General features: G+C 53.0%; 1 protein-coding gene across 10 annotated transcripts in view; it reads right to left on the bottom strand.

Annotated features, from left to right (window-relative positions):
* LOC132386895 (uncharacterized) overlaps nucleotides 1–16,971 on the bottom strand; it is a 154,586-nt gene that overhangs the window by 23,115 nt on the left and 114,500 nt on the right. For all 10 annotated transcript variants that reach the window (XM_059959246.1, XM_059959248.1, XM_059959250.1 and 7 more), the window contains 2 exons: nucleotides 7,127–7,274; nucleotides 6,730–6,806 (listed from right to left, as the gene is read on the bottom strand). In XM_059959246.1, the coding sequence (XP_059815229.1) occupies nucleotides 6,730–6,806; nucleotides 7,127–7,274 (225 nt within the window). The remainder of the gene's footprint in view (nucleotides 1–6,729; nucleotides 6,807–7,126; nucleotides 7,275–16,971) is intronic.

Below are 16,971 nucleotides of genomic sequence, written 5' to 3'. Positions count from 1 at the left end.
GATCGGGGCAGACCCGCTGGTGGCAGAGACCCAAGGGAGGGGGGATTTAAGCGCATGAGTTTGAATCAGTAAAGTCATTCCGAGTTCAGCTCTCTCTGCCTCCGTGTGTTCCTTTCGTAGCGCTTTGCGCGCGACTACATTGGTGACCCCGACGTTCCAGACGGCATCTGGAACCGGCGACTCTGCAGCCAGCCATGAGTTTGCTCAACTCGCACAGCGCGGTCTCTCTGAGGCTCCCGACTTTCTGGGCCACTCAGCCCCAGGTTTGGTTCGAGCGGGCTGAGGCCCAGTTCAACATCAGAGACATTACAGCCGACGCCACGTGGTATTACTACGTGATCAGCACGCTCGACCAGGAGACGGCAGGCCGGATCATCGACTTCCTACGAGTTTCTGGGCCACTCAGCCCCACGTTCCGTTCAAGCAGGCTGAGGGCCAGTTCAATATCAGAGACATTACAGCCGACGCCACGTGGTATTACTACGTGATCAGCACGCTCGACCAGGAGACGGAAGGCCGGATCATCGACTTCCTACGCTAGCCACCAATGGAGACCAGGTACACTAAGCTTAAAGTGCTCCTGATCCGTACCTTCGGACTGTCACGCCGCAAACGGGCCGCACGGCTCCTACACATGGACGGCCTGGGCGACCGCACGCCATCCGAGCTCATGAACGATACGCTGGCGCTCATGGACGGCCATAAGCCGTGCCTTTTATTTGAACAGTTGTTCCTCGAGCAAATGTCAGAGAACATTCGCCTCCTCCTCGCGAGTGAGGATTTCAGCGACCCACTCAGTGTCGCGGCTAAAGCAGACGTCCTTTGGCAGAGCAAGCAGCGTGGTGCAGCCTCCATTGGCCTAGCCACGATCACACACCCCAAAGCCCAGGCCCTGCAACCGAAGCCGTCGAGACCCACGGGGGGAAAAGATGGAAGTTCGGAATAATGGTGTTTCATTTCATTCTTCATTTTTAGAATCTTTTTATTGGTATGTAATCATCAACAGCTATAAAATGAATCAAAACTTTAACAGACTAATATGTATACAATTAATACAGCTGAAGAGAAGAAAAAAAACTGATCTTGAAATATACAAATGGAAAAAAGATTGTTTATATATAGAAAAAAGGAAAAAAACATGTAACTAAGAAAACAGCCCATTAGGAATCAACGCTCTGGAGCAATATGTTCGACCATGATCTAAATATATTAAAAAAAAAGATTCATCAACCATCATTTCATATTTATAAAATAAAATAAAATTGGAGGGAAACCATATAACTTAATTCAAATTAAATTATAATATTTGGCAAAAGAACCCCATCTTCTCTCAAAATCAAATTGAGGATCAAAAGTTCTACTAATTTTTTCCAAACTGAGACATAATGTCACTTGAAAAAACCATTCAATTAACGTAGGGGAAGAAATATCTTTCCATTTTAATAAAATAGCTCTTCTTGCCAGCAGTGTAACAAATGCAATTACATGTTGATCTGAAGATGGGATACCCAGAATATGATGCAGAACTATTCCAAATAGAACAGTCAATGTATTAGGTTGTAAATTAATTTTCAAAGCTTTAGACATTGTAGCAAATAAAGATTTCCAAAATGACTTTAATGAAGAAAATGACCAGAACATATGTGACAAAGCAGCTACTTCAATTTTACATCTATCACAATAGTTATCTATACTAGGAAATATTTTAGATAGTCTCTCCTTTGTTAAGTAATAATGGTGAACAATTTTAAATTGAATTAAATAGTGGTTGGCACATACAGAAGAAGAATTTACGTTTTTCAAAACTCAAAGCCAATCTTCATTAACAAAGGTCATAGTAAGTTCTCTCTCCCAATTTTGTTTAATCTTTAGTGATAGGTTCTCTTTTTGTAACAAAAATAAATCATAAATTCTGCGAATGAAACTATTCACTACGGGATTCAATTTCAAAATGGTATCCAACAAATCAGATTCTTGTAAATATGGAAACTTGGGTAAATATTGTTGTAAAAAATGTCTAACCTGAAAATATTGCAAAAAATGTGAATGAGCGAGAGAAAATTTATTAACTCCTCAAAAGTCATCAATCGGCCATCACAAAATAAATCTGTAAAAGAATGAATTCCTTTATTTTTCCATAAAAGAAAAATGGGGTCAGTTGTTGAAGGTTTAAGGGTTTCTGTCACCAAAGATGGGGCTCAGGCGCGCGCCGCTGCCGTCCACCATGTGCTTTTCCGGGAAACGTCGGGGTCAGCCGTCACTAATGGCTACGATGGCTGGCCACCGAGACAGCCTCCTGTACCTCTGGAACCGACACTCCGGATGGCGCTTCCTGGTGGACACCGGGGCCGAAGTCAGCGTACTGCCCCCCTCGAACACAGACACTCGTAACGCGGTCCCAGGCCCCGAACCCACCAGTATTTGGACGTACAGCCTGCAAACTATCTCACTGCATTTCGGGTCCAGCCGTTTCACTTCGACTTTCATGATGGCAGCGGTGTCACAGCCACTACTAGGGGCAGATTTCCTACGCGCCAACTGCCTCCTGGTCAACTTGAAAGGCCGGCATTTAGTCCACGCCGAGATGTTCCAGACTTTCCAGCTCGGAGAAGCCAAGCTACCGGCCCTCCACCTGGATTCCGTGACCCTCTCGGGTAACGAATTCGCCAGGGTGTTGGCGGAATTTCCCTTCACAGTCACCCCGCAATTCTCCACGGCCGACCCCAAGCACGACGTGCAGCACCACATCCCCACGCAAGGACCACCACTGCATACCCGAGCTCGCAGGCTCCCACCCGACAAGCTCCACATTGCCAAGGAGGAGTTCCGTAAGATGGGAGTGATGGGAATCGTACGCCGCTCAGACAGCCCGTGGACATCCCCATGGTGCCCAAGTCCGCAGGAGGCTGGATGCCCAGTGGAGACTACAGAAAGCTCAACGATGCCACAACCGCTGATAGATAGCCGGTACCCCACATCCAGGACTTCACAGCGAACCTGCATGGAGCGACCATCTTCTCGAAAATCGACCTGGTCAGTTGATACCATCAGATCCCAGTACACCCCGACGGCGTGTCCAAGACAGCCAACATCACCTCGTTCGGCTTGTCCGAATTCCTGAGGATGCCTTTCGGTCTCAAGAATGCAGCCCAAACTTTCCAAAGGCTCATGGACTCGGTGGGACGCGGCCTGGATTTTGCTTTCATTTACTTGGACAATATCCTGGTGGTCAGCAGTTTGCACCAAGAGTACGTGGGACATTTGCACCAGCTCTGTCAATGCCTGAGTGACCACGGACTGGCAAGCAATCCAGCGAGGTGCCAGTTCAGGCTGACGGAGATTGACTTCTTTGGCGACAGAGTCAACCGACATGGCGCAGTTCCCCTACCGGACAAGGTCGAGGCCATCCGCCAGTTCCCCAAGCCCAGCACGGTCAAGGGCCTGCAGGAGTTCGTAGATGGTCAACTTTTATCATCGGTTCGTGTCGGCGGTGGCCCACATCATGAGACCCTTGTTCCACCTGATGGCTGGCAATGCCAAAGAAGTGGCATGGGACGCGGAGTCCACGGAGGTGTTCGAGCAGGCCAAGGAGGCGGTGGCGAAGGTCGCCCTCCTAGTGGACCCGAGAGTCGATGTACCCACGGCACTCACAGTCGACGCTTCCGACACGGCAGTCGGTGGAGTCCTGGAGCAGCTCGTCGAGGACCAGTGGTGACCACTCGCTTTCTTCAGCCGGCACCTACGGCCACCAGAGGCGAAGTACAGCGCCTTCGACAGAGAGTTGCTAGTGCTCTACCTGGCTATCCGGCATTTCCTCGAGGGAAGGGAGTTCACCGTGTATACGGACCACAAGCCCCTCGCCTTCGCACTGGCCAAGGTATCGGACCAATGGTCGGCTCGTCAGCAGAGGCACCTGTCCTTTATTTCAGAATTCACCACAGACGTCCGCCACATCGCAGGGAAGAACAAAGTCGTCGCCGACACACTCTCTCCCCTCTGCCTCCACTCAGTAGGCATATCATCCTCAGGAATAGACTACGCAGCATTGACGGAAGCACAACATCGTCACCGACACACTGTCTCCCCTCTGCCTCCACTCAGTAGGCGTATCATCCTCAGGAATAGACTACGCAGTATTGACGGAAGCACAACATCGTCACCGACACACTGTCTCCCCTCTGCCTCCACTCAGTAGGCATATCGTCCTCAGGAATAGACTATGCAGCATTGACGGAAGCACAACTGTCGGACACCGAGATCCCGGCTTACCGCACTGCGGTTTTGGGGTTCCAGTTGGAGGAACCGGCCCAGTCTCCATCGGCCCGGTAGCGGATCGACTCCTGTGCGACTTTTCTACCGGAAAACCCTGACCCATGGAACCAGCGACATGGAGGCGCCAGGTGTTCGACACGCTGCACGACCTGGCCCACCCGTCCATCGGGGCATCCATCAAGCTGGTAGCGGACAGATTCATCGGGCACGGTTTGCACCATCAGGTCGGACACTGGGCCAGGACCCGTGCACACTGCCAGACCGCCAAAGTCCAGCGGCACGTGAAGGCTCCCCATCCAGCGGTTCCAGCTGATGCACAGGAGGTTCCAACACATCCGCGTGGACATCGTCGGCCCCCTGCCAGTCTCCCGGGGCACCAGGTACATCTTTACCATGGTAGACAGGTTCACCAGATGGCCGGAAGCCGTACCGCTCGCAGACACGTCCACTGAGTCCTGCATCAGGACGCTCATTGCAAACAGGATCGCCAGGTTCGGCCTCCCAACCGACATCACCTCCGACCGAGGGGCGCAGTTCATGTCTGGTTTGTGGACAGCACTGGCGCAGCTCCTGGGCACCCAGCTGCATCACACCACAGCGTACCATTCCCAGTCCAACGGTTTGGTAGAGCGATTCCACCGGCATCTCGTCGGCCCTGATGGTGCATCTCAGGGGCCCCAACTGGACAGACAGGCTTCCCTGGGTCCTAATGGGCTCTGCACAGCCCCCAAGGAGGACCTGGGCACCTCCTCGGTGGAATTGGTCTATGGCGCCACCCTGACGGTCCCGGGCGAGTTCGTACCTGAGGCCCGAGGTTCGGACGAAACACAGCAGCAGTGCTCACGAGATTGCTGGAGAAGGTAGGGACCCTGGCACCGGTCCCGACCTCCAGACATGGTCTCACGCCATCCTTCACCCCCAAAGACCTCCGAGACTGTGAGTATGTTTTTATTCACAGGGGCATGCACAGGACACCTCTACAGTGGCCGTACGAGGGATCCTTCAAGTTGATCTGGCACAACTGATCCACGTGTGTCGTGGAGGTGGGTGGCCGGGAAGAGACTTTTACAGTGGACCGCCTCAAACCGGTGCACTTGGACATTGAGCAACCAGTGAGGATACCCACACAGCGCCGGTGAGGCCGGGCAGGCCACCCAGGCAAGCCACACAGACTGGGGGCCCCACTCCGCTGATGGATGTTTCTTGGGGGGGGGGGAGGGTGTGGCGGTCCAGACACACGGGACTCAAACCACCATCAGGTGCCGCAGGCAGGCTTCCGGCCCGCTCGGAGTGGACTTTCCGTGTACGGTCTGACGTCACGTCACAGGGGCCCATGGGAGGGGAGATTTGAATCAGTAGAGTCATTCTGAGTTCAGCTCTCTCTGCCTCTGTGTGTTCCTTTCGTAGTGCTTTGCGCAAGACTACAAGGGTGTCATTTGTGACTGTCCCTCATTCACCCACGGTCTTCCCAATGCTCAGAAGTCCCATCCATAAGAATCCTCTCCACTGCCTTCCCTACCACTGACGTGAGACTTACTGGTCAGAGAGTCACAGAAAGCTACGGCACGGAAACAGGCCCTTCGGCCATCCAGTCCATGCTGAACCATTTAAACTGCCTTGTCCCATCAACCTGCACCCGGACCACAGCCGTCCATCTCTCCCATCCGTGTACCAACCAAACTTCTCTTAAACATTGAAATCGAAATGGCATCCACCACTTGCTCAGGCAGCTCGTTCCACACTGTCGTTTCCAGGATTATTCCTGTTTCCTGACATTCAACAAAATTTTAAATCTGTTTTATTTATTTATCTATTTGGCAATAAAACACGGAGTAGGACCTTCTGACCCTTTGGGCCACACTGACTCTGCAACCCTCGACAATCCCGAGAAAGCCGATCGTCATCGTGGGACAATTTACAGTGACCAATGAACCCACCCGGTACGTCTTTGGAGAGTGGGAGGAAACCGGAGAACCCGGGGAAAACCCATGCATTCCATGGGGAGGACGGAAAGAGACTCCTTACAGATGACACAGGAATTGAACTCTGAACTCCCGACACACCGAGCTGTAATAGCGACGCGCTAACTGCTACGTTACCATGGCAACCATTAATTTATCCCACTAATTGGTGAACGATGATGTCTGCAGACTCCCCCAATTCCCTGGAGATTGCCCCACCACTGAAAGAGTCTGGGGTCGTTGAAATTCCTCCGGGTCGTATCCAGAATGGGGTCAGTGGACAGATCAGTTCTGTAACCCAACTCCAGGAAGTTGTCACTCCTCCACCGGACTCCATGACGATACAGGACCGTAGAGCGGTCTCAGCGACTGTGGGGAGACGGCTCAGGAAGATAGCTTTCCGCAGCCGTGCTCGGGCCCTCTGCCGAAATTCAAGTTGATATTCTGAGACTTACAAAAAATAACTGAGCCCCACTGATATAAACTCTGACCCTACCGTTTAACCAGCCTGGGTACTGCCCGGAGCAGTGATCCTGTGGAATGACCGTCTCTGGAATCTTCCATCCTCCAGAACTGAAACAACAATCAGAGAGTCAGTCCCTGATCTGAGGGAGTTTATTCGCTCAGAGAGACATGGGAAATTACACTCACCCTGTCCGTACCCTGTCTCTGGTCAATAACCCCCCAATCCTGGGAATTCCCTCTCTGTTGTACCTCCCCCTTGTCTCGACCCCGAGAATGTGGGATCTTCCCTCTACCTGTATTTACTCCACATCTCAGTGTAGTCACTGATGATCCCAGTCTCCCTGCATTTCCCATTCCCACACCCCTTGTTCCCCTGTTTACATTCCCCTTCTGTGTCCAGTTTCTCAGTGATTATCTCCTCACTTTACCTGTTAAATCTGTACCATCCCACTGCAAGATTTCCATCACCCATCCATTGTCCATCGGTACACTCAGTGTTGGAACAATTCGTGCTCCTCCAGGGCTGATCCAGGACGGTGTGGGTTACACACGGATCACCGAGTGTGGAGTCTGTGACTGAGGGACAGAACGATGTTCAGTGTTAATGTGCAGCTCACGTTCCCCATCCTCTTTCTCTGCCAATCACAACCCCCATCTGCACTTCCACCCTCAGCAACCCCGAGGCACCAATAATTTTGTTATTTATTCATCCAAGATGGCGGCGCGATGCAGCTTGCGGCGGCCACTCCGGAACTGATTATCTGTTACTTGTGAAGTGGGGTGCCGTGCGCAACCATAATCGATTGAAAACGAACATGGAAGCACGGAGAAACATCGGGAAATTTCAGGAAGACCTTCTTCGTTGCTGCTGCTGTTGTGAGGTCCAGGACTCTGCTGGGAAGAACAGGCCCCCAGTCCTCGGGGTCGCGTTACCAATGGCCATTGGCAGGGGCATCATAGTGCGCTCAGCAGAGGATGGTGCTTGGAGAAGCTGTGGCGGAGGGGATGGTCGTCGGCTCAGAGGTTCGACGGACTCGGAGTCCTTTCGATGGACTCAGGTCACTTTCATTCTGTGCTGCGTCTGCGAGGCTGAGTCGGGCGGCGCCCTGGCAGTCCGTAGCGGGGGTATTCCCTTCTGCTGCCGGCGTGGGATGGCAAGTCTGTCGGGACCCTGGGGACTTGTGGAAACTGTGTGGTGATCTCTTTTGAACTTACAGTCCTTTAACATCTTGGACTACTTTACTGTGCCCATAGTCTGTTTTTTTTATCAATTATGCTATTGTTTGCAGTGTTATAACTATAAGTTGTAATTATGTGGTTTTGTGCAGGTCTTGCAGCTTTAGTTTTTGGTCTTGTTTTCATCTGGGTGGATTTGAAGCTCCTTTCCGGAGAACGCGCTAGACCAGCGGTGGGCAAACTTTTTGACTTGTGGGCCACAAAGGGTTCTAAAATTTGACAGGGGGGCCAGACCAGGAGCAGATGGACGGAGTGTTTTGGTAATACACCTCATAAAAGAAAATAAAATATCATGGGATATGTAGAAAACATGTGCTTTAATTTCAATTGAAAATGAACAAATGCATACAACAAAATATCTGTCTTTGAAGTCCCATGGTATTTAGCTATTTATTGAAATGACTTTTAAAACACTGAAAATTAAATGAATAAAATACAGCTTTTTTAATAGTAACAGTTATTATTTTAAAGCACTGAAAATTCTGTTATCCTTCAAGATATTATCATCATCACTCTCCTCCTGACTGTCTTTATTTCGAAAACGGTAGGAGATGCAGGTCTACTTGTCCTGCTCCCTCTTATTCAATTGTCCCCTGTGCCAAAACTCAACAACGACCAGCACAAGGACAGAACAGTGACAGCGTGCCAGTATGTGGAGCGTGTTATTTGATCTGGAGCGCATTTTTTATTTTGAGAACGTACGAGCACCTGCGCACTACTCATGTCCATCACTTAACAGAAATGACATGTAACATGTAAGGCTTATTGAAAAAAATATTTTCAAATGCATTTTTTACATAACACAACGAAGAAACTTATTTTTAATTTCAGTGGGAACAGTGTTGTTGGTCTCTCTTTTTAGCCAGCGCATCAAAGTCTGGATTTAGTTTTGTTGTGGCGATTCTCAGGATGGATCTGAGGTGTTGGTCAGTTAACTTGGATCTGTGGCTGGCTTTGATGATGTTCATGACGCTGAACGCCTGTTCACACAAATAGGTCGAGCCGAACAAATAGTAAAGCGCAAATGTGGAGTAATACGCTGCACCTCAACAAAGGAAAATGTTTATAGAGTGCGTCATCTATTGGGAAAATGCAAGAAATGTGGGGAAAAAACGTTAACAAGGTTTATTAATATAATTTCATAAAGTTCTGCAGGCCGGATTAAAAATGGTGGGGAGGGCTTTTCCTGTGATGGACTGGGCTGCATCCACTACTGTTCTGATCTTGGGCATTGGTGTTTCCATACCAGGCTGTCATGCAACCAGTCAGAAATAGTCTCCACCACACATCTATAGAAGTTGGTCAAAGCTTTAGGTGACAGACTGAATCTGTTCAAACTTCTCAGAAAGTCGAGGAGCTGCCATGCCTTCTTTGTAATGACACTTACATACTGGTCCCAGGACAGATCCTCTTATCGTACAAGATGTCCGTTCAAGAGTCTGATGACAGTGGGGGTAGAAGCTGTCCTTGAGCCTGGTGGTACGTGCTTTCAGACTTTTGTATCTACTGCCCGATGGGAGGGGAGATGAGAGAATGTCTGGGGTGGGGTATTTGATTATGCTGGGTGCTTTACTGAGGCAGCAAGAAGGGTAAACAGAGTCTGTCTGTACTTCTTGCCATAGTAATTCTAATATTCTAATAATGTGTTTTAAAGATCTAGTAATAATCAGTTTATAATAATAAATTATAACTGAAGACACAGCGGATTTCTATAGATGTACTGTGGAGATCATTGTAACTGGTTGCATCACTGACTGATATGGAGATACCAAAGCACAGGATTGAAAAAAACTACTGAGGGTTGTAAACTCAACCATCTCCATCATGGTCACTGGCCTCCCCACCATCGAGGACATCTTCAAAAGCCCTCTTCTCCACATTCCTCTCCCTAAACTCGAACCTGATGACTAACTTCCCACTCTGTCCCCAATACCATCCCTACAAACTTATAAAAACAACTAAACCGGAGGCATGATGTTGATGGAGAGCTCAGCCAGGCACCAGCTTGACCATCTATCGTACAACACACCCAGACACCATCTTGACCATCTAATGCGGGCTTCAACGATTACCTCCACAAGGTCCACACTGAAGCTCCCCGGATACGACGGTACCTGCCGCCTGGAGCCTTTCCTGGGGCAAGTCAAACTTGCCACATGGCTCAATGTGTGGAGCCCCACAGAGACAGCGGTTTTCTGTGCCCTGGAACTGGAGGGAGGGGGATACCATGGGCCCTCCTCGACCGAGCGCCAGGCTAACAGTGAGACTACAGGGCCCTCATAGCGCACTGGAGCTGTGTTTCGAGTGGAGGCAACAGGAGGAAGCAATGAGGGAAGAACTCTGCAGCAGACGGCACTGGACGGCAGAACGCCTGATCATACCCACTGTGCTGGGCATGGCTACCCCCAGTTCCCTCCCGCAGCCCAGGAAGAACTTGCCCTCCACGTCTTTGTAAAGGGGCTGACACCAGAGTGCCTTCGGCAGCACGTTCACCTGACTCACCACCGTCGCTGACTGAGGTGCTGGCACTGACGGAGAGGGCAGAAGCAATTTTAGCCCCTCAAAGTGGTCCAGCATTGCCCCACATGCTGCGAGCCCGGGCTCCTGTCACCGAGGTGGAGAAGGAAACTGACGTGGAGGAGCCCGTGAGACAGGCCCGATCAGCGCCATGCCGACCCTGCCAAAGGCCACAAATCGATCTCTGCTACCGGTGCAGTGAGGCAGGACATCCGGCCCAGGTCTGCACCACACCGGCACCACGCCACAGCCCAGCGCTGCAATCGGGAATCCCCGAGCGGTCGACACCGCACAAATCCTCCAGCAGAACCCCTCCGTTGTCACCTATCCGGGTGGGTGAAGAGCAAGGCTTATACGTGGACAGTGTGATGGAGGACATCAGATGCCGTGTGTTGGTGGACATGGGGTCTCTCTCATCCGTCCCAGTATCCTCCCCAACACGGACCACCCATCTCCGCCTGGGTGGATAATAACTTGGTCCAACTGGCTACGGGCACCGGCAGCCACGCGGTGATGAGAGGGAAGAGGTGACTGCACATCGGAGTGGGGATAAACACAGTGGAGCACGCGGTGTTGAGAGGGAAGAGGTGACTGCACATCGGAATGGGGATAAACACGGTGGAGCACGCGGGGTTGAGAGGGAAGAGGTGACTGCACATCGGAATGGGGATAAACACAGTGGAGCACGCGGTGTTGAGAGGAAAGAGGTGACTGCGCATCGGAATGGGGATAAACACGGTGGAGCACGCGGTGTTGAGAGGGAAGAGGTGAGTGCGCATCGGAATGGGGATAAACAAGGTGGAGCACGCGGTGTTGAGAGGGAAGAGGTGACTGCGCATCGGAGTGGGGATAAAGACGGTGGAGCATGCGGTGATGAGAGGGAAGAGGTGACTGCGCATCGGAATGGGGATAAACACGGTGGAGCACGCGGTGTTGAGAGGGAAGAGGTGACTGCACATCGGAATGGGGATAAACACGGTGGAGCACGCGGTGTTGAGAGGGAAGAGGTGACTGCACATCGGAATGGGGATCAACACGGTGGAGCACGCGGTGTTGAGTGGGAAGAGGTGACTGCACATCGGAATGGGGATAAACACGGTGGAGCACGCGGTGTTGAGAGGGAAGAGGTGACTGCACATCGGAATGGGGATAAACACGGTGGAGCACGCGGTGTTGAGAGGGAAGAGGTGACTGCGCATCGGAATGGGGATAAACACGGTGGAGCACGCGGTGTTGAGAGGGAAGAGGTGACTGCACATCGGAGTGGGGATAAACACAGTGGAGCACGCGGTGTTGCGAGGGAAGAGGTGACTGCGCATCGGAATGGGAATGAACACGGTGGAGCACTCGGTGTTGAGAGGGAAGAGGTGACTGCGCATCGGAATGGGGATAAACACGGTGGAACACGCGGTGTTGAGAGGGAAGAGGTGACTGCGCATCGGAATGGGGATAAACACGGTGGAGCACGTGGTGATGAGAGGGACGTGGTGACTGCACATCGGAGTGGGGATAAACACAGTGGAGCACGCGGTGTTGAGAGGGAAGAGGTGACTGCGCATCGGAATGGGAATGAAGACGGTGGAGCACTCGGTGTTGAGAGGGAAGAGGAGACTGCACATCGGAATGGGGATGATCACGGTGGAGCACGCGGTGATGAGAGGGAAGAGGTGACTGCGCATCGGAATGGGGATAAACACGGTGGACTACGCGGTGATGAGAGGGAAGAGGTGACAGCACATCGGAATGGGGATAAACACGGTGGAGAACGCGGTGTTGAGAGGGAAGAGGTGACTGCGCATCGGAATGGGGATAAACACGGTGGAGCACACGGTGTTGAGAGGGAAGAGGTGACTGCGCATCGGAATGGGGATAAACACGATGGAGAACGCGGTGTTGAGAGGGAAGAGGTGACTGCACATCGGAATGGGGATAAACACGGTGGAGCACGTGGTGATGAGAGGGAAGAGGTGACTGCACATCGGAGCGGGGATAAACACAGTGGAGCACGCGGTGTTGAGAGGGAGGAGGTGACTGCACATCGGAATGGGGATAAACACGGTGGAGCACGCGGTGATGAGAGGGAAGAGGTGACTGCACATCGGAGTGGGGATAAACACGGTTGAGCACCCGGTGTTGAGAGGGAAGTGGTGACTGCACATTGGAGTGGGGATAAATACAGTGGACCATGCGGTGTTGAGAGGGAAGAGCTGACTGCGCATCGGAATGGGAATAAACACGGTGGAGCACGCGGTGATGAGAGGGAAGAGGTGAGGTGACTGCACATCGGAATGGTGTTAAACACGGTGGAGCACGCGGTGTTGAGAGGGAAGAGGTGACTGCACATAGCAGTGGGGATAAACTCGGTGGAGCACGCGGTGTTGAGAGGGAAGAGGTGACTGCACATCGGAATGGGGATAAACTCGGTGGAGCACGCGGTGTTGAGAGGGAAGAGGTGACTGCGCATCGGAGTGGGGATAAACACGGTGGAGCACGCGGTGTTGAGAGGGAAGAGGTGACTGCGCATCGGAGTGGGGATAAACACGGTGGAGCACGCGGTGTTGAGAGGGAAGAGGTGACTGCGCATCGGATTGGGGATAAACACGGTGGAGCACGTGGTGTTGAGAGGGAAGTGGTGACTGCACATCGGAGTGGGGATAAACACGGTGGAGCACGCGGTGTTGAGGGGGAAGAGGTGACTGCACTTCGAAATGGGGATAAACACGGTGGCGCACGCGGTGATGAGAGGGAAGAGGTGACTGCACATCGGAATGGGGATAAACACGGTGGAGCACGCGGTGTTGAGAGGGAAGATGTGACTGCACATCGGAATGGGAATAAACACGGTGGAGCACGCGGTGATGAGAGGGAAGAGGTGAGGTGACTGCACATCGGAATGGTGTTAAACACGGTGGAGCACGCGGTGTTGAGAGGGAAGAGGTGACTGCACATAGCAGTGGGGATAAACTCGGTGGAGCACGCGGTGTTGAGAGGGAAGAGGTGACTGCACATCGGAATGGGGATAAACTCGGTGGAGCACGCGGTGTTGAGAGGGAAGAGGTGACTGCGCATCGGAGTGGGGATAAACACGGTGGAGCACGCGGTGTTGAGAGGGAAGAGGTGACTGCGCATCGGAGTGGGGATAAACACGGTGGAGCACGCGGTGTTGAGAGGGAAGAGGTGACTGCGCATCGGAATGGGGATAAACACGGTGGAGCACGGGGTGTTGAGAGGGAAGTGGTGACTGCACATCGGAGTGGGGATAAACACGGTGGAGCACGCGGTGTTGAGGGGGAAGAGGTGACTGCACATCGAAATGGGGATAAACACGGTGGCGCACGCGGTGATGAGAGGGAAGAGGTGACTGCACATCGGAATGGGGATAAACACGGTGGAGCACGCGGTGATGAGAGGGAAGAGGTGACTGCGCATCGGAATGGGGATAAACACGGTGGAGCACGCGGTGTTGAGAGGGAGGAGGTGACTGCGCATCGGAATGGGGATAAACACGGTGGAGCACGCGGTGTTGAGAGGGAAGATGTGACTGCACATCGGAATGGGGATAAACACGGTGGAGCACGCGGTGTTGAGAGGAAAGAGGTGACTGCGCATCGGAATGGGGATAAACACGGTGGAGCACGCGGTGATGAGAGGGAAGAGGTGACTGCACATCGGAATGGGGATAAACACGGTGGAGCACGCGGTGCTGAGAGGGAAGAGGTGACTGCGCATCGGAATGGGGATGAACACGGTGGAGCACTCGGTGATGAGAGGGAAGAGGTGACTGCACATCGGAATGGGGATAAACACTGTGGAGCACGCGGTGTTGAGAGGGAAGAGGTGACTGCGCATCAGAATGGGGATAAACACGGTGGAGCACGCGGTGTTGAGAGGGAACAGGTGACTGCGCATCGGAATGGGGATAAACACGGTGGAGCACGCGGTGTTCAGAGGGAAGAGGTGACTGCGCATGGGAATGGGGATAAACACGGTGGAACACGCGGTGTTGAGAGGGAAGAGGTGACTGCGCATCGGAATGGGGATAAACACGGTGGAGAACGCGGTGATGAGAGGGAAGAGGTGACTGCGCATCGGAATTGGGTTAAACACGGTGGAGCACGCGGTGTTGAGAGGGAAGAGGTGATTGCGCATCGGAGTGGGGATAAACACGGTGGAGCACGCGGTGTTGAGAGGGAAGAGGTGACTGCGCATCGGAATGGGGATAAACACGGTGGAGCACGCGGTGTTGAGAGGGAAGAGGTGACTGCGCATCGGAATGGGGATAAACACGGTGGAGCACGCGGTGTTGAGAGGGAAGAGGTGACTGCGCATCGGAGTGGGGATAAACACGGTGGAGCACGCGGTGTTGAGAGGGAAGAGGTGACTGCATATAGGAATGGGGATAAACACGGTGGAGCACGCGGTGTTGAGAGGGAAGAGGTGACTGCACATCGGAATGGGGATAAACACGGTGGAGCACGCGGTGTTGAGAGGGAAGAGGTGAGTGCACATCGGAATGGCAATAAAGACGGTGGAGCACGCGGTGTTGAGAGGGAAGAGGTGACTGCACATCGGAATGGGGATAAACACGGTGGAGCACGCGGTGTTGAGAGGGAAGAGGTGACTGCATATAGGAATGGGGATAAACACGGTGGAGCACGCGGTGATGAGAGGGAAGCGGTGACTGCACCTCGGAGTGGGGATAAACACAGTGGAGCACGCGGTGTTGAGAGGGAAGAGGTGACTGCACATCGGAATGGGGATAAACACGGTGGAGCACGCGGTGTTGAGAGGGAAGAGGTGACTGCACATCGGAATGGGGATAAACACGGTGGAGCACGCGGTGTTGAGAGGGAAGAGGTGACTGCGCATCGGAATGGGGATAAACACGGTGGAGCACGCGGTGTTGAGAGGGAAGAGGTGAGTGCGCATCGGAATGGGGATAAACACGGTGGAGCACGCGGTGTTGAGAGGGAAGAGGTGAGTGCGCATCGGAATGGGGATAAACACGGTGGAGCACGCCGTGTTGAGAGGGAAGAGGTGACTGCGCATCGGAGTGGGGATAAACACAGTGGAGCACGCGGTGTTGAGAGGGAAGAGGTGACTGCACATCGGAATGGGGATAAACACGGTTGAGCACGCGTTGTTGAGAGGGAAGAGGTGACTGCGCATCGGAATGGGGAAAAACACGGTGGAGCACGCGGTGTTGAGAGGGAAGAGGTGACTGCACATCGGAATGGGGATAAACACGGTGGAGCACGCGGTGTTGAGAGGGAAGTGGTAACTGCGCATCGGAATGGGGATAAACACGGTGGAGCACGCGGTGATGAGAGGGAAGAGGTGAGTGCACATCGGAATGGGGATAAACACGGTGGAGCAGACGGTGTTGAGAGGGAAGAGGTGACTGCACATCGGAATTGGGTTAAACACGGTGGAGCACGCCGTGTTGAGAGGGAAGAGGTGACTGCGCATCGGAGTGGGGATAAACACAGTGGAGCACGCGGTGTTGAGAGGGAAGAGGTGACTGCACATCGGAATGGGGATAAACACTGTGGAGCACGCGGTGATGAGAGGGAAGAGTTGACTGCACATCGGAATGGGGATAAACACGGTGGAGCACGCGGTGTTGAGAGGGAAGAGGTGACTGCGCATCGGAGTGGGGATAAACACGGTGGAGCACGCGGTGTTGAGAGGGAAGAGGTGACTGCACCTCGGAGTGGGTATGAACACGGTGGAGCACGCGGTGATCAGAGGGAAGAGGTGACTGCACCTCGGAGTGGGTATGAACACGGTGGAGCACGCGGTGATCAGAGGGAAGAGGTGACTGCACATCGGAATGGGGATAAACACGGTGGAGCACGCGGTGATGAGAGGGAGGAGGTGACTGCACATCGGAATGGGGATAAACACGGTGGAGCACGCGGTGTTGAGAGGGAAGAGGTGACTGCACATCGGAATGGGGATAAACACGGTGGAGCACGCGGTGATGAGAGGGAAGAGGTGACTGCGCATCGGAATGGGGATAAACACGGTGGAGCACGCGGTGTTGAGAGGGAAGAGGTGACTGCACATCGGAATGGGGATAAACACGGTGGAGCACGCGGTGATGTGAGGGAAGAGGTGACTGCGCATCGGAATGGGGATAAACACGGTGGAGCACGCGGTGTTGAGAGGGAAGAGGTGACTGCACATCGGAATGGGGATAAACACGGTGGAGCACGCGGTGATGAGAGGGAAGAGGTGACTGCACATCGGAATGGGGATAAACACGGTGGAGCACGCGGTGATGAGAGGGAAGAGGTGACTGCACATCGGAGTGGGGATAAACACGGTGGAGCACGCGGTGTTGAGAGGGAAGAGGTGACTGCACATCGGAATGGGGATAAACACAGTGGAACACGTGGTGTTGAGAGGGAAGAGGTGACTGCGCATCGGAGTGGGGATAAACACGGTGGAACACGTGGTGTTGAGAGGGAAGAGGTGACTGTGCTTCGGAATGGGGATAAACACGGTGGAGTACGCG

This window comes from Hypanus sabinus, unplaced genomic scaffold (genome assembly GCF_030144855.1).
Source record: "Hypanus sabinus isolate sHypSab1 unplaced genomic scaffold, sHypSab1.hap1 scaffold_137, whole genome shotgun sequence".
In the NCBI taxonomy this organism is placed as follows: domain Eukaryota; kingdom Metazoa; phylum Chordata; class Chondrichthyes; order Myliobatiformes; family Dasyatidae; genus Hypanus; species Hypanus sabinus.
The sequence above is the reverse complement of the archived record's forward strand: the minus strand, read 5'-3'. Positions and strand labels throughout refer to the sequence as shown.